We start from the raw sequence: 24,887 nt of genomic DNA, 5'->3' as shown, positions 1-24,887 counted from the left end.
CAAGAACTTGCCTTCTTTAAGCTCATTTTTCATTCTGTGTTGGCCATAAAGGAATATCATAAATTTTAATTTCTCAAAGTTAATTTGTTGTAGAATTCTGTGGTGGTGTCTAGAGATCAATGATCAGTAGACCCATTGTTTGTATGTTATCTGGTCAGTGTCATTAGTATCCAACAATTGTTTGATATACGCAAGTTTTTCTGGTCCTGGACAGAACTGACATTCACCACAGTGGCAAGATGGTAATGAAGGGTTAGACAACTTTTGCAATACAGTCTTTGTAGGTTTTTGAGTATTGTAATTCATCAGCCGAGTAATTTTAGACCCAATCAGCATAAGTTTCAATGCATACACACATGCACCCGCATGCCCACTACTGCTTCCAGCTAGAATTATTGGGACACAGGTCAGCAAATCCTGTGTGAAGCCCTGGATAGTTCTTAAGTGTGCACGAATTTTGTTCAAAGTGCTTAATAGTAATTGTTGTTTGACTTGAATTTTCTCTCCATAAACTCTTAGATGCTCAATTTTTTTGCTGGCCATTAAGTAGCTTATTTCATGACAAGTAGTTCTTAACAAAATACAGTTATTGTAAGAGACTTGACTGGATTTTTATTGGGAAAAGTCAAAATACCCTTGGCCTTCACCAGAACTTTCTTTTCTGTGTAATTAGTTGCATTAAATTCCTTTTGAAGCTTAACACTTTTAGGTAAAATGGTGGGACTTTGTTTACTTCGAGATGTGTATGTACAAAATTTCTTTCAGCTGAACAGTCTAATTCTGAATGAGCATTTGACTCATTACAAGGCAGCAACAATACTTTCTTTTGGATTGCTGAAGTTACTTCTATTAGCTTCTTATTAGGATACTTGACATTTTTTTTAATTTGTGATTTAGACAGGCTGCAAAGAAACATTCAAAGTGTCTAGTGCTGCAATAGCAGCAGTCTGTCATTTTTGACGTCATAATGCCATATCATAGTTTTCTATGCTAGATGTATCAGAAACTCCTACATATGAAATTTTTTCTGGCACTTGTCACATACTGGGACTTCATGTTGCAGAGGTTTTATATCATCCATTGTGAAACATTGCCGGGTTTTTCTAATGAGTATTGCGACCCTTTCCATTAAAAGGATTACAGCATAGAGTTGAAATTTTAAGCATTTTGTCATACTACTTGTTTAGTTTCCGTGCGTTTATCTATATGGCTCAAAAAGCCCTCAATACACAACAAAACATGTGTAACTCTGGAAAGTGGAAATGGAAGTTTTCCTTGACCTATATAGCTGAAAAAAGCTGTCACTACAAAAACCACACACAATGCAGTTTGGAAGAGTGCCTCCTCTAACTCCCTTTTAATAGATTTATTCTATGGTATTAGTGCAGGCTCCAGTGTCATCTTAAAATTGAATACTTTTGTTAACAATTAAGTATTCACAACCTATCTTTCCCAACCATTATATGATGAACAAGCATGTGACACAACAGTACCACCCTACTCAATAAGACACTAAAGTTCTCTCGAGACTGCAAAACCTTGAAAGCACAATCGGCATACCCATTACCCATTTCCTAAAATAGCCCCCACATTCACAAACCAACCTGAGGATTATTGTACCCAAACTGCTTCTTACAGTACCGTGACTCATCAGTTTCAATGATAACAGCTAGCCCACCCATCTTCCCCTATACTCAAAATACTCTGAATACACAACAGAAAGAAAACCAGTGTAACACAGCTCTGACTTGTGTGAACTAAAACTGAGAGATCTTATAACAAAAGTAATTTATAAGCAAATAAATCTGTCTTGGCCAAGACTTCTTGAACCAGGTACCACACCATATTGATCACCAGATGTTGTGATGACACCACCATTTGTATATGTCCCTAATCTGATGCTGGAACTCTTGTCAACTTCACAAGCAAGGCACCTAACACACTATTAATCCAGAAAGGTGCAGAAACTTTATGGGCAACAACATATTGTTGCCCAAAGCAGTATTTAACAAAAAGCTGATAATCTGATGAGCCATATCTATCCCTAACAAAAGACCATAAAATGTCAATATCATTCTGCATGGCAGCCCTAATGCAAAACCTGTAAAATACTGGAAAACTAAGTACACACTACCAAATATGTAATACACCACTGACTACCCAACTCAAACCCATGTTACCACAGTGATGACACTCAAATGAACCCACTACAACACATTACACAAACAACTCCACATGCCAACATTCACCACCAGGCTGTGCCACCTAATGCATTAACAGATCTACACAAACAAAAAGACTGCACCACAGTGATGTCACCCACTGAAATGCTGTTGTGGGGTGGGTCAAAGCAGATGGATGGAATATGAAGTGTCCAATGATCAAACATCTGCACAGTACACATGTCAAACCTGTGCTCTCTTGTTTTGGAAAAAATTTGTTCAATACACTTAACTGTACTTGGTAACAGCAAAACCCTACTTTTGCACTAGCACTAGCTTTTTCTCTGGTTTGGTTTTCAGCAGTGTTAATTGTATAGGATCACACATCAGTATGAATAGATTTGACACACCTTGTATGTGGGTTCACTGAATTCAGTGGAGAAATGGCACAACACTTGTTTTTGCCAGAGTGTTAGCAACCTCAGTAGTTCCTGTATCTATAGTCTGATTTAAGCTGTGACATTTAATCTCCAAAGTTGGGCACACCGTTGCATCTAGCACTGTCTGCAGACAGCTGCCACAGGGCATTGATCTCTTCTGATAGTAAATTGCTTTAAAGCCTGTATCTACCACAGAAATTGTGTAAAAAAATCTAAAATTCATGTTGATGTTGGCCTCTATAGTGTTTCACCATGTCAAAAATTTGTTCGTAATTTTAATTAGGAAATAGTGATGCTAATTAGTGTCAAACAAATTGAATTTTTTACATTTATAAACAGCTTCAAGCTTTCGTCATCTTGAACTAGTTCTCTCACAGTAATACTTTCTTCGTCCATTACTAAAATATCTCTCTTGGCAACAAATCTTGATGCTTTCGTGCTTCATTGTTCTGAAAGTGACACTTTTATGCTGTTGTTTCAATATTTATCTCTTTAACAAGCATGAATTTTAAAGTATCTCTCGTATAAAGTTGTGTAAAAATTCTGAAATGTACATGTAGTGTTGCTCTTGGTATTGTTGAGCATGTCAAATTTTCTTATTTTTAAAGGGCCAGTGATATGTTGATTGAAACAGGAGAAATTTTTGCATTCAGGAAAGTTTCCTTCTACTTGCATATCCCAAACTTACGCTCATGAAATAAATTTCTCTACACATAATGAAACACATTTAGGTAGGCTTAACTTACCACACACAGACGATGGGGGCTGCTGAACAGTATTTTGTCACAACAGGAAAGAGAAATTATTTGAAATAGTGAAAAACAAAGTAGTAAGCTTTTGTTTACAAAGTAGTAAGACAGTTCATTAAAGTACACTGTACACTGCATACTATGAGTGGGAAGATAACTGCTTAATTCTGTCGGACAGTGGAACTGTCAGTGTTGCTCTTACTGACAATATGACACACTATTGTAACACACCTTCATTGTTCTGTATTTCCTGTATCATTCCTTTCACAAGATTTACTACCTTTTGCATTCTTCTGGTGTCAATTCTGCCTCCTCCATAAGCTGTTCCACTTTAGTCATTTTATTTTCTGCAGCGACGACAGTTAATATGAGCACAAATCAGTTCTGTTGTCACAATGGTTAGGAAGTAACCTGAGCCTTTTGTGCCCCCTTCTTGTCAGTCATATATTTATCAGCTTCCTCCTCGCATCTGGAAGTCTCGGGGAATTATTTCCAAGTTTGAGTAGCCACCCTGTAATAAACCTGCCCATTCCAGTTTACTGTCAAACAGTATCTTAAATTTCTCTAGCCAGCAAACTCCTTTTTCCACACCCCACCCTCAGTTGACTTTGTGGTTGCCTTGTCTTGTATAACCTAATGATATGGAGTGCCATACAGGACAATTAGATTCTTTTCATTAACTTTTGAAGCAGTGTCTTCAGATAGAAATGAAGCCTTTTGAATTTCTAGTGTGTGTGCTACAGTTAATTTTCCCACTCCCGCTCACAGCTTCTATACTACTGCTGTTGGTATTGTCTGTCCAGCCTTTTTTAAACTGTGCACCACATTCATCTGTGTCTCAAGCCATACTATTGTCAGAATTTGTTCCTACAGTCTCTAAGAAACTGGCATTGCTAGGCTGCAATATTTTGTTCCATTTATAACTTGCAGCCAGAAATGGATTAATAGTGGAATCCTAACTTTATCACAACTTTTAAAAAGGACCATTTACTACCCTGAAATAGCCCTGCTGCTTAAAGGGTAGCATGCATGTAGCTTTTTGAGTGTTGGATACTCCTTGGAATAGTAGGCATATATGATAAATCTAATCTTCCTGAAGAGATGAGATGTGTGATCTTTTTCTCAAGACTCCTCTTATTGTCAGGTGTCTCCAATTTGGATGACTTGCTTAATTCTTCTTTTGTTAATTTGTCCTTGCAGATTTTCACTGATAGTTAACTGACTTGCAGATCAGTGTTCTCTCTCCTCCCTCCCTCATGAAACACATTCACATTGCTGATGATGACTTTTGGAAAAAATTCCTAAGACTGTGCACCCTTTGTCTTTTTAGAGTAATTTCGTCCACCCAACAATCTGAGGACAGGCTGGCACAATGCTTTCGGCAGGGCAGTGCCAAAGTGGCAACACAATGCAGGCAGATCAGGTTCCTTTTGGTGTATTGGTGGGAGCTGTGCAGCTCACTACCTCTCCAGTAACAACTAGTTGAAACCAGGCTATAATAGTTGTTTCTGTGTTTTGATGATTGGATACTTTTTCCATGTTGTAAAGGTGTTGTTGCAGAGAGGAATTGGAGTGATGAATTGAAGATGTCTTAATGGGCCACTGAAGGTCATGGGTCCCTTCGATCAAAGAACTCAAATGTGCCTGAACAACCTGAATTTTTTCAGAGTTGGTTTCACCCTAATGGTATTTGTATTGTGGTGGCAGATATTTTCCTAGCTATGTTATCATTTGAAGGTGTGTGAGAGAACTCGGTCCACAATATGCTGAAATACTTAATATTGGTTGAAGCAATTACAGATGACTCAAGTACCTCTATCTTTCACTAATCTATTAATACTAGTGATGTATTGGGGATCCAGGAGTTGCTAGTGTCTATTGTAAACACTATGTAATGTAGTTTATTAGGTAGCTGGCTACGAAAGCCAAATCAGGGGAAGGGTTTTCTTGAATATTCATCAAAGTCGAAACAATTTTAATAGCATTATCTTGTTTTATTGTGTAAATTTTCAGGGTTGCACAGGTTCTGGGAATCAGGGAATTTCAAACCCATCGCAGAAATTTGAAAATACACTGGAAAATATTTATTCTCAGCAGATGAAATGGTTTGTTTAGTGAGGCATTGTGCATCATTTCTGGCAGAGTGCAGCTGAGTACGTGCTGTTTCCCAACTCTCTCATTCCTACTGCTTCTCCCCTTCCTACCACTCCCCACAATTTGTAGTCAATGCTGTCTTCACTTCTTGCCTCTAGCCTAGCAGCTGCTGAGAGGCAGGGAGGCATGAGTGGTTTGTTCGGCTCTGATTCTGAGACTGTGGACAGAGTGGTCGGAGACAGTGGTCGTGTGCATGTGCTGTATCTGAGAGTCTGTGCAAACATGTGCTCTTACTTTTTGACAAAAACTATGGCTGAAAATTTAGTTGTAAATGTGATTTTCTGGGTGCCTGTCTGCACCTCAGCAGTCATCTTTACGGTAGGTTGCTACTTATCCTTGTTATTGATTCTCAGAATATTTGAACAAGTTACGTTGCATAGATTGATCACTGTGGTCTAATTTCATCAAAATGCTGTCTGTGGCTTGTGAATATAGTGGATTTCCATGACAGGCCAAACCATAGGCCATTTCTGTGGGTATCTAACGGATTGGGTGTACTGATCTGAAGCCATTTGGTTCCCAGTAATGTGTAGGCCCTGCCCGTCAGATAGTCTCACTGGTTCTCCTGCAGGCTGTGTGGCTGTGTGTGTGTGTGTGTGTGTGTGTGTGTGTGTGTGTGTGTGTGTGTGTGTGTGTGTGTGTGTCACTGATTTTTATGGTTTATCCCTGGACTCAAGACTATGGTGCTCATCAGCAGGCCAGAGACCTTGGTGTGATGGATTTCAGGAATTCTTCTCCACATTCTTCCAAGAGGCCTACTTTTTTCTGAAATTAGTGAAGGTATTTTAGCTCTTGTCTTGTGATTACAAGGAAATGTGTGTTTTTGTCACCAAATGTTTTGTTTTATTGATATGAAATACCAGTGGTTGTAATGAAGCACACACATCATTTGGCTTGGTTTCTTCATCTGAAACATGTCATTATCAAATATGTTGGTGTTAGTACTTGAGATTTCTTGTACCGCAGTTGCAAAGACATTGACAAGTTACATCTTATACTTGAGATCTCTAAATTTGTCAGGGAAAAGTGCTAAAACATATCTGCAAGTAAGGGAAATATCAGAATTTCACTTGGGTCATTCAAAGTTGAAGGTAAAAGTGGTTCCCACTTGACCATCTCCAAATCTCATGAAATTTGGTGTGGATGTTCCATATGTCCTTGGTGATTACATACCAAATTTCAGTTCAGTATCCTCAGTGATTGAATTCTTAGGGGCTTTCAAAAAGGGGCAGTCACCTTTGAATCACATCTGAAGGTGCAAATGTGCTAAGTTTGTTAGGCTTTTTTAAAGTTCTAGCAAACAATTGGTCATTTGCTTTAATATACACAGACAACTTTTATGCTGAATCACACCAGTGAAAAATACAGATTCAGTCATACCTAAATATAGATACAAGCATCTAAAGTGGCTAAAAAGTATTACACTATTGAGAGCCATGGTTTAACTATTGCTACTTTTTGTAGGAACAAATCATATCAAAACTTAAGATGGTTATTCATATCTGTGATGTCTATATTGATCAGATTTAATTAAAATTGCAGGCCTAGATGAAGATATCTGCAAAGTTGGCCAAAATTTTCTACTTGTAAATTTTAGGGTAGTTTTGGGGGCAATATCTTAATTTTTTTTTCTTGCACACAAATGGTAAGTGTGCTTTAAGCTTTCAAAACAATATTGTTTAAGTATCTTTCATTTTGACAAGTAATAATACATTTCAAAAGTTAAAATTATAACACTTCGATAAGATTGAAAAGTGAAACATTTTGCTCATTCTCATAATTTATTAATCTATATCAGTTTCAAACATTAATTTAACATAAAAGCAAGTATTGTACAAAAAACAGCAAATTTTCAGAACAAAAATAATGAAGTCGGTTCCATTTTTGGTTAAAAACTTATAAAATGTTGTCGGACAGATTATGGATATCTGTATAGTTTCCCTGGTGATGCAGATAGTGCTTCTAAAATCATGAAGATGATGTTACTCAGGAATCCAGCAGGTGTCTGCAGCAGTTGGCCAGTGGCAGGAACGAGCAGAACTGTGTAGGTCCATAAAGCTGAGGACATCTTAATGTGAAATGTCACAAGTTTCCAACCTACCAAACATTGCCATACATACAAGAAACATACTGTCCTTGTTGTTAACTTGGAATTGAGACTGCTGGAATTTCATCTACTTCGAAGATGTTAACTGTGAATGCTGCAGCATCATTGGAAACTCTTATTCTGTGAATACTGTAGTATCATTGGAAACTGCTTACTCTGAGCTGATTACAATTGATTCTCTCTTCTTGCAGATATATGTCCCATTGTAAACTGTTTTTTGATTGGGATGAATTTTTAAATTTCTCTTGGTACATATTTACACTAGAATATTACCATCAAAGAATTTGAATAAATCATATGGAGTCAATAATTGGTCATCTAAGGCCCTTTCCACTGTAAATTTAAAGTTTCCAGGCATAGCCAGATTTGCCCACTAGTTCCCACAGCTTGTAGCCTCTTGATAGGCTTCCTTGGCAAGCACTGTTTTAAGAGAAGATATTCCTTTAAATTTAATCATGGATTTGTCCACTGCCATACATTCATTTGGATTTAGTGCTTTCTGAAAGTTGTGCAATTTTTATTAGGAAAGGATGCAACTTATAAAGTTTATCATAGTTGGTGTGTCCTTGTGGCATTTTACTGTTGTCATTCAAATGTAAGTTGGTGAGTCACCACTTGAAAAACCACCTTCACAGCAGTTGTCTCATGTAACTGTCATGTACATAAACACCTCAACTCTAGTTACCTCTGTAACTAGGGAGTGGTTTTATGTCCAAGATATTTTTCTGTGAGAAAGTTTTCAAGTTTTCCATGGATGCTGTTACATAAGAAACTACCAAAAGTCAGATGACTGTTGAGCATACAAGTTTGCCTGAAACAAAATTAACTCCATCATATTATCTGAAAGCAGAACTCGAAATAACTGAGGTGGTAATGGTGTACTTAACTCCACAATAAAATCACTGGGATCACACTGGGAAATAAATGCAGGGGCATCATCAGGGCATTGTTTTGCTCCAATTATGTTCAGTCTTAAATTGATCATCAGCAATCTCAGATGAGTCTGATGCATTGTGACTGTTTGGTGGTGTAATCACTGAAATGGAAGCTGGGCACTCATTCTCAGAATCACTTGATGTATCAGAATCAGAGAACATTGTCTGTAGCTGGGACCAGACAATAAGAACTGTCACTGCTGTCACCACTGTCTCAAGTATCAAATGGTAGCAGATGTATACTCTGCAGGGGCTTTCAAAATTTCAGACTTGGCTTTCTGTGGCCCCTCATTATTACTGAAAAGTAGAAGTTGATGTATGGTGGTACATATTTTGAACTGATGAATCTACGATTTTAATTCTCATTAGTCTGACCAACACAAACTAATAAACAAATGTAGTTCTAAATTAGATGAAAATTTGTTGGAAACTTCCCTCAGCAGCTAACAAATAACTGTTACACCAACAATGCCTTCAGTGTGTTCTTGAGTTCACCTAGTGCAGATATATGAAGTACTACTGCTGTTGCAAGAAACCAGTAACAACTGCCATCTGGTGCATACATCTAAGAACAGGCCCTGCTAGTAGTTAATCTGCCACAAGGAACAGTTCTATGCATCCAGAATGGTGGTACAAATAATGTACCACTATACAACTTTGGTGCAACATAAATTGTACCACCAGACTTGCTAGAGTTAAAGCCTAGCAAACTTGGCATATCTGCACCTTCATAAGTGATGTGGAGGTGAGTAGCCTCTTTCAAATCACTTAAGTATTAACCACTGAAGATACTGGACTGAAATTTGGTATATAACCAAAGACTGTATGGAACCTTCACACAGTTTCATAATCAGATGGTAGAGTGGGGACACTTTTTAATTTTGGTCCCTTTGATGTGGAATGACCCTTGGGGAAATATGTGGCAACTGTGATTGCGGTTTCCTTTAGTTGATTACTAATCCTCTTGTTCTTTACTGTCAGTTTCTGGTCCATATAAAATTTTGCAACAAATATTGCTTTGCTAAACTTTTGTGATCAGTGTACCACTTTGAAACAACTTTCTCTTTCCATGGTGTATAAGTACAGCATTCACATTTTTTGAATAGTTTTTAAAGAATAATGTTGGCAGTTGGAAATTTTGTATTCTTTATACTCCTAACCACTGGAAAGGTTGCATTTGGCAAACATGTTTTCAGTTTACAAAATTTAGCACTTTTCAATGCAATAAGTTTGAAAGTTAACCCAGTTCATATCAGCAACTAAAATATTGCATAATGAGTTGTTGCAAAGACCAGTGGGAAAAACATTGTAAAGAATGTTTAGAAGTATGTTAAGGCATGTCCACAAGTAAAACTTCTGTAAGTGCTTGTTGAGCTGTTTACATTAGAACATAACTTCAGCAGGTTTATGTCTGCAAGTTGCCTGGACAAGTTAATGTCAGGAAGTTGCTGCAAGTACATGCAGAAGGGTTTCCACTAGATGAGCCATAAGCTATGCAAGTGGATGTTAAGTGCTGTGCTAATGAGGGCAGCTGCCATTGTTTATTAGGAAAACAGATGAAAATCAAAAAGTTGAGAAAAAATGTTTGGGTGGAGAAATAGTGGCGTATGTATTAATCAAAAAACACTCTTCAGTGAATTAAAATCTGAGGACCTCAGATTAAAAACTTTGCAGTTCTTAAATTTGTCCATTGTGTATAATAAAATATTAGCAACCAAGATACAAAAATTCTGAGCTCTATTGCCAAGGGATCAATTTATAATTCTATTGCAAATGTAATGCATTTGAAAAAAGGATACAAAAATGCTGCAAGGTAGACCATAGAGGTGGCACTTAAAAAGCTCCTTGATTTTGGCAAGCAGTCTTTATTACAGATGTAATGCATGTAAGATCAAAGATTGGCTAAAATTGACACCTCTACTGTTCTGATGGAGCAGTCATCAGTTGTTTGTTGCATTTGCCTGACTGAGCATGTATATTTTTACAAGCTTAAATTCATATCTTCTTTTCCACAGACATTTACACACAAATCTCAAAGTTTGAGCAAAACTTCTGGCAACTGGCAGTTTGGGTGGGAACTTGTGGCAGGGTTAAAGACAACATTAACTTATTGAAGGTACTTAGAGTAGATGGAATTTGCAAAAGTTTGTTAGTTTACATGCATTTGTAGACTATTCCCAGGATACATTCTTATTGCTCATTGAAAAGTCCCCCCTCCAAGCCAACTTGCCAACTTTCCCATTTTTCAATAACTTTGACCTCTTTCATTAGCCTTGAGTGTTTCTAGGCTTGTAGTGTTTAAAATATCGTGTTCTGTTTCACTCAAATTTATTTCTTGTCCTTACAATTATGTCTTTCTCAACAGTCTTGCACACAAAAAGTTCTGATTTCAGGTTCTCCTGAAAACAAATTTGATCCCCTGAAAAGTTTTCTCATTAGACTCAATATTGTGAGCAATGGCTGCCACAGTGAGTTTACCTCATTGTTGTACTGCATTGTATTTGTCTTCTTGAGGCTGAGGGCTATGATTGCCTTAGTCTTATTTTATAGTTACTTTTTTAATATGCTGAAGCTATCAGTGCCTACCATGTAATCCTACCACCACTTTTTCTAACGTCTTATTACTCTCAGCTTGTCATATTTTTGTGTAGTTTATCATGTTACTGTACCTGAATTGAGTTTCCCCTCTTGGTTTATTTATGTCTAGTTAATCGGTGTACTTGTTTTAGTTCTCAGTTTTTTGTGTGGCTGGCACAGTCATCTCTGTAGTTTCACATTCTTCCATTTCTGCAATTTTTGCATGTCCTGTGATAAATTCCTTCCTAGCTTTCTTGTCATCTCAACTTCCTGTATTTTACTGGCATTTCATTTTCATGTGCTCCTTACTAACATTGTGATATTAAAGAAAATTCATTTGGATATTGTTCCATTATTTTCAGTATATGGACTAATGCTCAGTAGAATTTCATCTACATTCACATGATTACTCTGTAGTTCACATTTGTTTGGTAGAGAGGGTTCATTGAATGGCCTTAAATCTATTTCTCTGCCATTCCACACTTGAATCTTACAGTGAGAGTTCTGATTTACTGTATTTTGTCATTCATCCCTATGTAAGTGGCTGCAAACAAAATATTTTCAATTGGGGTGGGGATGGTTTAAGTTGGTGTTAGATGTTTCATGAGAACCTACCAGAAAAGCCTTTTTAATGATCAACATTATCAATTTTGTGATAAAACAATTGGCCCTCCTTTAAATGTTTTTCATATCTTCTGTCAATCCTGACTGATCCCACATTGCATAGCAGTACTCCAGAGAAGGGTGGAAAAGTGTAGTGTATAAAGTTTCTTTAGTATTCTGGTTGCATTTTCTACATTCATAATTGCAATTCATCTGCATTTTGTTGAATGTACAGCTTTTTACAGATTGTTGGAAGTTGCCACTTAATGGTTGCACGTGAATCCTGCTCGTAATATCTTCCTTGTTAGGAAGATGCTTTCTTTGTAGATATGAGCTATTCCATTTAACATTCTTGTCCATACATAAACCACACATAAATTGCTTGCTTTCTGGAAGATGTCTGTAGTTTTGCACATAGGGTATTTTGACACCAATTCTTTGTGGTAAAGTTTGATGTGCAGTCTTTGTTTGGGAGCAATGATTGTGCACAGGTTTTTTGGCACTATTTGCCTTTCTGAAGCTGCATCTTCTCACAATTTCTCATTTTGTGAGTCAGTAATGCTGTTTCAACCATGTTGTAACATTAATCACCTGTGCTTTCATTTTCTTCTTTTGTTTTTGTTCATAAAACTTCATTTAATCAGCAGCTGAGAAACTCTTCAGCAGTTCTATCAGCAGCATGTTGACAGATCTTTTTCATTGCCAACACTCCTTTACAGGCCTTTAAACTGCTGTATTTCCATAAATGTCTTCTGTAATTTCTTTAATGAGTCTTGTCTTTGTCATTCTTTCCCATCATTTTGTTGAGTCCAAGGATATTTAGGTTGTTAAATTCCTGTAACATTTCCATGTGTTCTGTTCATTGTAGCATTCCACTTTTGTGCCAATAAATTATTTTTCGTCATTTGTCATCTATACATATATCACTTTACATACAGCCAAATGGAAGCCAGATTGTAGAACTGTGCTTGCTTCAGACATTTTCTGTGGATGAATTGGGAGGTGGTTTGATGAATCAAAAATACTAGTTTTAAGATTGTCTTAGGTCATTGATTATATCCATTTTCTGCCTTCAGGAGCAGTTAAATAAAGTTGGATAAGCTAAACTGTTCATCAGTTATTTTATTCCTACCATAGCAGTCTGCCTACTTTCTGCTATGTGGAGGTTAGGAGTTCCTTGCTTTTGAAATGTGGCCAGGTCACAGATTCTTGTGTTAATCTATGTGAAGCAATGTGACTAAGAGGTATTCAGATAAATGGAGGGGAGGTGTAAAGAAATGTTACTGTTTGGAAAGTTATTGTATTATGAATGAAGAAGAGAGGCTCATCCGTAATGTCAATAGTTAGCTTCTTACTTCATACTAGCTTGTGCTATTTGTTGAATATAATTATAGTTTAAGGTTGTGTAACAGCTACATTCCCATCACTGGTCTGAAAAACTATTGCCATGGGAAGATGGTACCAGTTTACAAAATTGATAATGTGAATGTTTTATTAGTTGATCTTGACATAATGCTCTTACATGAAATAGGCTTTATGTATCATAGCAAACCACCTGGCATTTTTCTGAATTTACAGAAAAATTGAAAAAGTAAATTTGGTGGGTCTGATAGGAATTTAAATTGTTTCTTTCAGTTCAAGCAAAAGTGAAGTACTATTTTGACTCAGATGCGCCAATTAGGACTGACTGAACACAGTCATCCTCTGTGTAATGGGAGATTCTTTACCAAAGAATTGTTCTTAGGATGCAACAAATATCTACTACTTCAGCAGTAGAGTGAAGAATTCTGGCGTTATATTTCGTTTAACCCCAGTACATATGGAAATAATTTTGTGGTGCTAGAATTCAAATTTGGAAAATGAGCGAAGTATACAAAAGTATTACCAATAAATTTAAGACAATAGAGGAACAGATAATCGTGAGTGTTCAATGTCGGCCAAGAAATCGATGAAATTTAGGTGTAGTAGACGTTGCCAAGTGGTGCTGTCACGCTGTAGCTGCAAACAAAACCGTTGCTGTGGAGACAGTTGCTACGACAAAGCTCGGCCCTTGCCTATTCTATTATTCAGCTTCGGAATGTCCCATTGCTTCACGAGGCCACGTAATTCGAAAATTCTGCTTCATTACGCTCTTTGTCCTGTAACATTCTATCAAGGACACTGAATTTTTATATCAAGTCACGTCATATTTCTTAGTTTAGCTATGATGGTTGTAGTAGCACAAGTTCGCTAAGTATTTCAAAAATAAGGCTAAAGTGAACAAACACGTGGGAAATGTATAAAACGTGACAGCTAAGTCATAAACCGCAAACTTTCGTTTTTAGGACAATGGAAGACTAGACGGACAGCTAAGAAAAATGTCCGCGGTGCTTTTGGTAAACTAGATGTTGGTAATAAAAAGAATCCCCTATCTGAAATGTTTACAGTTGGTGTGGACACTTGTCATGTATGTCACATAGGCATTGGAAGATTTCTAATGCAGACGGAAATGGAAGTCGTAGTTCTGATAATTGAAGGTGTAGATATAGTGGGTGGTAGAGGACCGTGGAAATTCTTTGCTGCATACTCAGACAGAAGACGATCTAATGAAAGATGGGTTATGTGAAACTAAATTTCCGCAAGCAAGGCGTATTCCACTGTATTTCAGATTAGTAGATGGGATTAGATGGGTATTAAAACAGTTATTCTGAAAAGTACCTGAGATGGAGCCTTGTGGTGTGCGTGTATTTTGGTTGTAGACATCATAGGAAAGTGTTCCTCGCCACGAAGGCTCCTCTTTGGAAAGTGTACGAGATACGAAATTAATACCACTATCAACACCAGCAGCAGTTCAGAAAGACTTAATTATGTCCGTATTTTCAAAATAGTTTTGTCTTTGAACATAAAATACTATTTGCAGAGACGTTACAGAAAGTATTATCTTAAATCCCAAAAAGAATATTCACTCATTGGCTAATTACATCAGTGTTTAAGAACTGACCCATATCTCCATCGCTCTATTCTCTTTGAACCAACGCTATCGACTTCGTGTTTTTTGTTCTCGGCCACAGGCAACTAAATTCCATAAACATTATCTTTAAAGTAAACATAACTTTGAGTCCAAGACAAGCTACAGTAATTACGCCGCTACTGTGTGTGGGCTTTGTGTACGCTTGAAGTGACTGATAAGGGTCTGGTCTGAATGGTCTCGCTTGGTAGCGACAACTTTTCCAGCGCATCCAACCTACGTAACCAAAATTAGCAGATGACAGTGTATTCAGTGAGATACAGATTCGTAAACAAAAGCAGAATGGCGGAGTTAGATTATAGAAATATGTCTAGTTAAATTGGAGTTTATGTTCAGTGAATGTCGGTCTAAAGTTACACACACACATCGAAACAACCATGCCCGTTAACCTCCGCGCCGTGATTCTTCATAGAGGTTCATGGAACGAACAATAAATATTTTCTAAGGGCTTTTGAAACTCGTTTGGGTATGTGTGTTACCAATCTTTGTGCAGCGTCTTTCAATATTGATTGCACTCTTGTAACTATGGTATTTGGTCAAAGTTAATAAAGTAATTCATTATAATATAAGCAAACATGACCAAATAAGATAAACAAGCCGGAATAAAAATTCCAAATACATATTAAGCACTTCACTAAAATATTTTCATAATGGTTTCCCTCGTGAATTTCTGAACATAGGTTTTTGACTCTTCGCTTTTGGTGTGGAAGCCAGATGTTGGAATAAGACCGTACGATCAATGAATTGTGGCGTAGAAGGCGTTCTTATTGATTGTGCGTGTAGTTAGGCAGTGTGTAGCGTTTTTCGAACTAACGGTTGTTTGCGTGCGTGACGGCTGAGTTTGCCCTGTTGCCATGGCGACCGACTGTTGTCGCTTCCTAGCGGCGCACGGCCAGAATATTCCTTCGCTCGAGTACTCACTAATTAATGATCCTCCTCCCCGTCAAAGGAAGTTGCCCAGTTATTAGACATTGGACGACTTTCCCAGAGCTGCCTGTGAGGCCATTACAGTCGATGTGCCACATAGTTTCTACAAAATGCCTTGCCAAAATCCGTAGTTTCGACAGGAATTCAATCTAAATCGTTGTATATCCTTCAAAGTTCTCCATTTCCATAGCATTTTCTTCAGTTACAGAAAAGAAATGTGCGTTCATGATCGAAAACAAGACTAAGTAAATTACATTTCATGCACACATCAGTTATGCTACAGATTGTTGCTTGAGTATGAGGTGGACTTCGATAGTTACTTAAAATGTAGCTGTACTTCAGGAAAGTGGGCGACTTAAATTTTTACAAGGCTTTTGTTCATAGAATTTAGATTTGGTAGGTCCATTAATAAGCCATGGATATTTTGATATGAAACACATCCGAATTGAGTTCAGTTCTTCTGCAGCATATCATAGTTGGCAGTGGAACTTCAATTTTGAGTAGGCCTTGCTCCGAAATCTTCAAATTGCCTCCAGTATTTGATGCCGCCATTTGATTCGGAGAGCGTAGATTTGCTTGACTGGTATGGACACAGGATAAGGCGGAGACGAAGCCTGTTTGCTTGGCATGCCGGATCGATGTGGAGCACGGCTCGCGTGACACCCGACCCTGGCAGCCGGCGCCACAGTGGCGGCCCAAGCGCATCAAAAAAGCCTAGCGGTTTGCCCGCGTCTGCTAGACGAAAGCATTTTAGACTTTCCCAGGGCTACAAGAACCAGGGTGTGGCCGTAAGATTGTCGTATGTCGATACATAAAGGAACGATGAAATGCGCTTCATAGTTGTCGGTGTATTTTTTAAAATTGACTGTTTACTTCCCAATGTATAAAGCTCTAATTCGGCCTTGGGCTATTGTAAAAGTTATCAGCCATTTGGAACATAGTATGGTAATAAGCTCCAGGGCTCTAGGCAGTCAGTGTAACATTTACTCTTCGAGCGTGCCCTTATCCTTGTTGAAAGAGAATACTGGAAACATGGGAGCTTTATTATGAATTAAATATTTCAGATTTTACAGGAAAAATCAAATGTAGTTAAGAATCAAATCTTCTGTTTCATAGTGGATATAAGCTAAAGCATTTGAATGGGAAGAACTTCATAAATGTACTGTCCGTTTGGCAATTTAAATCCTTTAAGCCATATAAGGTGTGAAATGTCACTGTGTGCTACTCATTCTCTTACAGTGCAAGTATCATGCTGTATAGAAATAAAGCCATCAAATAGATCCAAAGTTTCTTGCAATTGTTCTGAGAGAAATCACGCTTCACTTTGTATGTAGAATCTGTTTTGTCACTTAAAGATGAAAGTGATAGTTTGCATGTATATATGAGCTGTGGTAATAGTAAATATTCCCCTAGATGTTCAGCTGAATAAAAAACTCACAATTCCATCAGTCCATCACCCATAATTGTCAAAACACGCTAAGGTAAAGAAATTATATACCCTTTGAACACGAGTCAGTTTGCTGAACTTGTGAAAATGGCCCAATGGTATTTACTTGTATGGTGAAGTATGAATTTGGCCTGAGCATTTATTAATTTTAATGAAAATAGAAATCTGGTGTAATACTAGCATCTGGGGATGGGATAGCTGCTCTCTGCAGGAAATCGCTTCTCTATTTGAGAAACTATTTAGGCTTTCATGGCTGCTCAGTACTGTGTGTTCGGCGATTTTTCTGATGTGATGTGCCAGCACGAGTGGCTGGCATTGTCATAACACCACCCTCTGTTGCTGGTGCCAGACGTCGGCTGAAGAGCCAGACATGCACTCAACATGCAATTTGTCATACGAGTCATTTAAAAAGAATTTTGAATATTTTCCTGACGTGGTGCCCCATTGTTGCGAACGCGTTAAATGTCGTTTGCAAAAAAGATCAGATTTTACAGCCACAAAGTCATGCCTGGAGCCTATTTGGAGAAAAAGTACAGTATTAGCATAAAATCGAATGTGGTAGTATTAATAGGTTGAATATAGATAGATTGCAGCACTCAACGTGCTAACATTACAGTAGTTACGGTTTTCTACAGAGCAATGTCATTCTTTCCTCTTAGAGGAATATTTTGGGAGTAAATATTTCTGCATAGTGTATAACGAGACTTAAACGGTACGCAACAGTACTGAAATGTGCAATCGCCCATTTACTACAGATATATGAACTTGGAAACAAGAAGTTTGCCTTTTAACTAACCTAACCGAAGCTAAAGAAAATAGCTACGGACTTTGCAACTGAAGCGAAAAAACTTCCAGGATGCTGCTAGTTACATGGGGCACAAGAGGTTCTCTCTCCCATCGGCGAATACATTTTACATTTCACTACAGTGCCCTCGCACAGATTTAGTGAGACGAATGTAGGGTTTCGCGCTTAGTGGCTTTGGTGAATCCAGAATTCAGAAGTTGGAAATCTATTTAGAGTAACAAAACACATCTGAAGTGTTCACGCGTTCTGGCTGTCAGTTTGAAGCATGTAAGTTGCGAGTTAAAAGCTCGGGCCACGGTTCGCTGTATCCAGTAAAGCGTAATCCTTTTGATTTTTTCGGTACATTGTCCAAAATCTTTCCCTTTTGTGAGAAAAGTTAAACGTCGAACGGATGTGGTGCTTTTCGTATAATAGAATGGAACTGGAGTGAGAGTGAAATTTGGTGTCGAAGTTCATTATTTCTTGTTTGTGGTAACTATATGGGCCGTCCCAGACTTTGTTTGGAATCCCACCCCAACTCGTTACCATGGAAACTGTGGCGTATATAGAGCACAGCCCGCTAAACAATCAATCCTATGAGACGACGTTCCCCACCACTCCGCTCTGAAAGTGGTTGTACTTCGGCCTATCAGGAGCTGGAAAGTCGCCGGTTCGACCAATAAGAGTGCTGCGTGTTGCTGTGGAGGTGGATTGTGGCAGCACATTCGCCGGCAGAGCATTCTGCAGGTGGGAGTCGTTGTTTGAGGTGTGCGATGGATGAGGAACATATCCTACTGTAGTGTGCACTGATGACGATGATCCTCAGGTGAGTTTCTGGGACGCAATCACAGGCAAAGATATCCTTCGTCTTTGCCACTGAAGGAAAGCTGTAGTTATTTCATGAACTAAAATTCCATTACAGTATTCTAGGAAGAAAAATTGTTGACGCAGACGTTTGATACGGATCGAATTGTGAATTGTTGGGTATTCCACTATGAAAATATCATGGTGTTACCACTGAGTTTTAGACCCTTCCTAATCTGCTAGTCATTAGATAAATGAGTTGACTTGTCAACGGAATGTTTAAAAGATCCATTTAATGCAAAGTTTCATTGTTGCAGATTCACATCTTCGACCTTCGGCAAGACGATTCATTCCTGCTGTTACTTTACAACGGAGTAAGTTGGTAAGTTACCTCAGTTTGCTTCATTGCTTAAATGTTCCCATCAGATCTCTGCACTCACAACTTTAATACTTCGAAACTAAAGACAAAGTAGTAAATGCAGTTTAGTTTTGGAAGCTTCATTTCTATTCATGAATGGATACTTGGCAGATTGCCCTCAGTCATTTTAACTGTTTTGTGCTTTGTTTGCCAGGCTTCTGTTGCGCGTTAAAATTCCAGTTGCACAGTCATTTAACCACGAAATTCTTTCCTATCTGGTCACAAATGCGAAATAGGTTCCATACCATACAAATGCTTGGACATAAGTCTGTTTGCATGTACGCCCTTGATTCTATGCTGTGAAGCTCATGCTCGAAATTTTAGCCCTGTATATTTTAGAATAAAAACTAGAAAGCTAATTAAATCTGTTCAGCTTTACATAATTTGTGGTGGAATAATTTGTCAACTACGGCATGAGGAACAGCACTGTCCGCAACTTGCGCTTTGTGAAACCTCTAAACTTAGTTGCTCACGCAACAGTCGAATTTGTGTACGTAAATGTTGGAAGAGTACCTTCGTTTGTCTCCTCGTCGGTATCGACTGCGGTTAGGCCGCATACAGCGAGGGTCAGCGCGCAGTCTGCCAGTGCAGTGGCGGTAGTCTACTGAACGCTAATGGTCCGATTGAGGATAAGAGAGTTATCGTTTAGACAGTACACATGTACCTTAATTTTGCTGTATGAGAATCTTGACGTTAAGTGCCTCTTCATCCCGTTCCAACTAGATTGCAAGACACTGCAAGTTAGATTATTAACCAAACATATTCAGGTATTTGCTACTTATACTGGCGTTAGTTTTCAGTGACTGGACACCGTTAAGCAGTCTCACATTTGCGACTTCCCTGATGGACAAATACAGCTCTGCATTAATGTTAAAATTGAAAGGTTTTTGATGAAATATTTTCGCAAAGCACAATTCTGGGCGAGGATGACGTTTCATTTGTTTTTTCATGCGCAAATATTATGTGGTTATTGGAATGATGGATGTTTAATGCGGACGTCAGAAGCGTGTTGAAGACTTCAGGTTTTCAAGTCCAGGTTAAAGTCTAAAAAGCGAAGGTTTTCTTACATGATACGATATACTAATCTGAAAGTAGATTTCGGGTTTGTTTGCTTTACCGTAGTTTTGTGAATCGACCCTTTACTTAGTTACTTCATTACAACGGGTTTCCTTATTGAGTTTTGCACCCATTCAATGCCCCTTGGACAAAGAATTTAATATCATATATTTTGAGCTTACATATTTCTTATGCGGCATTGTTTACTGGTGGCGAGTTCTTGCTGCGAATTACCTGGGAATAGCGCCGTGTCACATAGTTTATGTAGAAAACGACCGTAACGGTAGACGTCAAATCTTTCCGAGCGACCATAATTGTTGCCTCGCCAATAATTCAGGCGTTTGATATTGAACTAGCGTCATATTGTAGTAATCAATTGGTAACGAATGTAGTTGTCTACTTGATTTTACCAAGTGCCAGCGACCCGTAGGCAAGCATGCTTTTCATGGCTGTCGCATTTGCGTCTGCGCGTGGCGTAGACTGATCAATACTTCTGCGCCGCGCCGTCGCCTCTGCTGTTAGTATTGGCGGGAAATGAGTGGTGGGGGAGCTAAGGGGGCGGCACACCTGGCGCCGTCTCCTCTAGCTGGTTTGTCCGCTGACTCAGCCTTCGCCCTTGACAATCGGCCGCAGTCAAGACACTTATTGCGCTTAGGAAGGAATAATGCAAAGCACTTACCAGTTCTCACTCCTTCATTATCGGCAAAAATAATGAACGCTAGCGAGTGAATCAGACTTGCTGGACGATTTTTAAAATATTGTCTTAAAAAGGGCAGTTTTTGAATACCATTAAAGAGAAAAAGTTCTCGTGCACATACCTGCTGCACAAATCACATCGCTTGTAAGAGTAATTTGCTGGCAACCTAATGCATTGTTAGCTTTTGTTTTGGCTGGAAGGTTGAACCTGGAGTAAAGTTTTTGCATATTACACAAGTGAAGTAGTGTTGTATGATGACATTCTGATTAGGTATTTTTAACTTTGAAGATCCTGTTGTATTTAAAATTGTACCACTATCCAGCATCTATGTAAATCCTGCCATACTTGAAGGGAATTGTGTTTAAATGTTTTTGCTTCAGTGGACTTCAGTGTTAAAGATCAGAAATTTTAGTACCAAATTGAGTATTCTAAATTAAGATGAAATGTGTACCTCTGCCTAAGATACTTTGTGGATTGTGTGTTATGAATGGGTATTGTGTATTTGGTCTAGAATGTTTATTGAATGGAAGGTGAAAAACTTCAGTTAGCTGAGAAAACAGTTTGTTGGATACAGGGACAGTTGTACAACAACATATAGTATCCACTTACAGGACATAAACAGTGGATCTCTGAGAGAATAAAAATAAATTCATAGTGAAAATAAAAATGTTAGTGCCATAACTGTTTCTCACATTGACTAGTTTTCAGTAATGCTGCCCATGTTGACAGTAACCTTTCTTGCATTGTGGTTGCCAATAGCTGAGGCTGTAGGCAAGCCTTGTAGTTCCAGATATTAGAAACTTGAGTGTATCCAGTTCTGTGCATAGCTATTTAATGCTGCAGGGTAATGAATACATAAAAACCAGGCACTGACCAACTTTGTACAAAATACTTCATACATTAGAGGGATCAGCAGTTCTGTGTTCCCATGTTTCAAGACTTTTCATTGTGTTTGTTCAATAATGTTTCATTTGAAATACTGTAGTAAAAATGGAGTTACTGCACATTTGTTAATGTACATGCTGCATTTATTTGGAACAGGAAATTTTTCACTGTGGCTCACCACAGCAGATTTTTCATTTTTGTGATTTTGATCCAGAAATCATTCACCCAAGTCTGGCTTCCTCGTAGTTGATCTCATATACTAGGTACTTCACTGAAAATTGAAGGATCATAATTGAATCATGCTGCTATCCTCAGTTCTATTGGATTTTGTCTACATTTTTAAGCTTTTTGCTGTTCTATATGAACAGTCATGCCACAAGTCATGCTTAACTATATTGTTGAGGTTATAGATGGTTTTCTGTGCAGCCCAGTTGAGTAGTTAATTACCAGTTGCAATATTAAGAACATATGTAGATGTTGCCACATTCCTGGATGCCAGTCTGGGTGACTATACATGATGTAAGATACACAGCTGCAAAGGATTCCTTCCATACAGAACACATCATGCATGTCCTGGTAGGTGTACACAACTAATAACAGTATTTTTAGAAGATGCTACCTGCCAAGTGATGCTGGGAACACATGAATGCTAACAAGAAATCAGATTTTGGTCCATTATTGCCAACGACGTCAATTTGACACAAAGCAGTAAGAGATATTACTGAAAAAGTTTGGGGTGTGGATGTGTGCTGAATAGCATTGCAGTATTCATTGCCAGTAGGATTTAAGGTACTTCTGGTAGGTATATGGATGTGATGCTGATGGGTTTTGTATACACATGTCAAGGAAGTGTATAATTAAGGATACTTAATAAGAAACACCATTGTAACTATTGTGCTATGATACCTATGTCATGTTGTGGAGATAAATTAAACTTTTGTCACATTTACTGCATTGAAGCAAACAGAAGAAAAATCTTGAAACAGCTGCAGTTTCATACTTTCTACTTTCACGACATTTTTCTTAAGTGGATACTCTGGGATCTTAGAAATGGTGTCGGTAAAGGCTGCTGATAGTAGATGGGAAACTTTATCATGGTATTTATATTTCATGTTACTACAAACTTCACAACGCACCTCTTAATAGCATTTAAGGCAGAAAAAACTAGTGGTTTAAGCAGATAGAGGTCGGAGGAAAGCCAAACAGTTTGTGCATGTGATTGCAGCAGTATGCATTGTGATTGATAAATGAGAATAAGAGTGCCTGAAACACAATGAATTAACTGAGATTGTGGGAAAAGGAAAATGATGTTCCTAATATGAGTTAGGCTGAAGTTTCAAACAGGCTAGTGTAAAGAAGATAATTTTGTCTTTAAAGAGGAAATGTCCATGCAAGCTGCAAGAAGTCTTCAGTGACTCAGTACAAGATGAACTGCCTGTTGGGAACTGGGCAGTACTTGTCAGAAAGCATTAGGATATAGTCACTTGTTCTTTGTCATGTGCTGCCATGTGTTAAGTTTGTGAAATTGCTTGAATTAATATTTATTTGTAACTAGTTTTTACCATTACCTATAATTTTCAGACATGTTAATTTTCGTCTGAAACTTCGTCTCTTAACCTAATGCTTTTAGCAGATTGAAAAAATGTTTTTGTAATGGTTGGAAATACTTGTCAGAGGATTGTCATTCATAATTCCTTGTGATGCCTTTGTGAAATTCTTAGAAACACTTAAATGCTACCACAAGAAAAGCTTACCGTACTATAGACATAAATACTTGGGACCATCAAAAATGTTCCATGAACCTGAAAGGTTTTGTATGAAGCAAATGTTACTGTAAGAGCTTATCAAGTAGGTTCAATGAAGTGCTTGACTTCACAAATTGCAATCTTGTCTCTTGTCCCTGTAATATACTTTCGTAACTTTCAGTGGTTGGAAAGCACCAAACAGTTTTAATGTATTGATATCTAGTGAATTATTGCCATGAAAATGTTTTGTATAATAATGAATGAGATTCTTCATAGGAAAAGTTACATTTTACACATCAGTATCCATTGATAATAATAGTACACATGAAAAAATGTTTCCCATTGTGGAACATTGTTACAATCAACATTTTGGCCTGTGATCTGTAGGAAGTTGATAGAGCTAATTAACTTAGTCTCTTAACATGACGCAAATCTTGTTATTCAGGCATGAAGCGCGAAGCAGACGGTGACATGGGTTCCCCACAAAAGAGGTCCCGCGGTGGGGACGATACAGAAGTGCGACTCCTGATCCCCAGCAAGGTGAGCAAGCATTGCCCTTCTTTGTGCCTTTAACTGTGCCACCATTCTTGTGAACTTGCCCCACCCCCATTCCTCAAATGATGGTCAATATTATATTTTCTGTTCTGAAATCTGAAGTTCGGATAGAATTTTAATCTAATTTTTTGCATGTGAGAATGTATATTGTTAAATTTGGAAGATATCTAGTCACAAGTGTTTTGTATGATCATGCCCAATATAGTCAGATTTCACAAACTACAGTTTGCACCCCATGGTAGTCAGTTGCCTGTTTGTTTAGACTGAGGGGAGAATTGAATGTTTACCATAAGGCAACAATGTTGTCATGCTACAGCTGTCTACAGTAGTTTTGTGTAGTGAAGGTTTCTGGGCATTGTTGTGGGTAGTAATACTGTGAAGTAATTGAACTGTAGACTGCATAAGTTGTGCTATTTGCTGTGCTTCTTGACATGTGTGAAAACGAAAACTTTACACAAAGAAATAAGAATGGGTTCTGATCCCACAGACATTAATGTTAGGATGATATTTTAAATTTGTGGTATGTGATAAAACATTTAATTTTAGATGAACTACCAGTTTCAAATATGAGAATAGTGTTGAAGATCTCAGAACAAGAATGCTTGATAGCTCAACAGTGTTGGTTCTCTCCCCAGGTGAACAGGAGAGCATTTATTAAGCTTCAGGAATAGATAGCCACATACTGTCTTTATGTTAAAAAAAATTAAGTTGTTCGTGTGACCAGTTCTGTATCTTGCATTTTTATCATTGAAAATGGGTGAAGACTAATTTGCTGCAGCTATGTACAAATGATTATATTTTGATAATGTGCTCATGTATTACAAAGAAAAAATGT

At 37.9% G+C, this 24,887-nt stretch overlaps 1 protein-coding gene across 2 annotated transcripts in view; it reads left to right on the top strand.

Annotated features, from left to right (window-relative positions):
- Positions 1 to 24,887, top strand: part of LOC126191575 (heterogeneous nuclear ribonucleoprotein K) — a 66,564-nt gene that overhangs the window by 15,455 nt on the left and 26,222 nt on the right. The window contains exons 1-3 of one of the 2 annotated variants that reach the window (XM_049932504.1): positions 18,669 to 18,718; positions 19,014 to 19,078; positions 23,943 to 24,037. In XM_049932504.1, coding sequence (XP_049788461.1) covers positions 23,945 to 24,037 — 93 coding nt within the window. In that variant the 5' untranslated portion in view covers positions 18,669 to 18,718; positions 19,014 to 19,078; positions 23,943 to 23,944. Of the gene's footprint in view, positions 1 to 18,668; positions 18,719 to 19,013; positions 19,079 to 23,942; positions 24,038 to 24,887 lie in introns of those variants that run through there. The other variant, XM_049932503.1, reaches the window with a different exon arrangement.

The sequence above is a fragment of the Schistocerca cancellata genome, chromosome 6 (assembly GCF_023864275.1).
Source record: "Schistocerca cancellata isolate TAMUIC-IGC-003103 chromosome 6, iqSchCanc2.1, whole genome shotgun sequence".
Lineage (NCBI taxonomy): Eukaryota > Metazoa > Arthropoda > Insecta > Orthoptera > Acrididae > Schistocerca > Schistocerca cancellata.
Note: the sequence above shows the minus strand (reverse complement) of the source record. Positions and strands in the feature narration are given on the sequence as shown.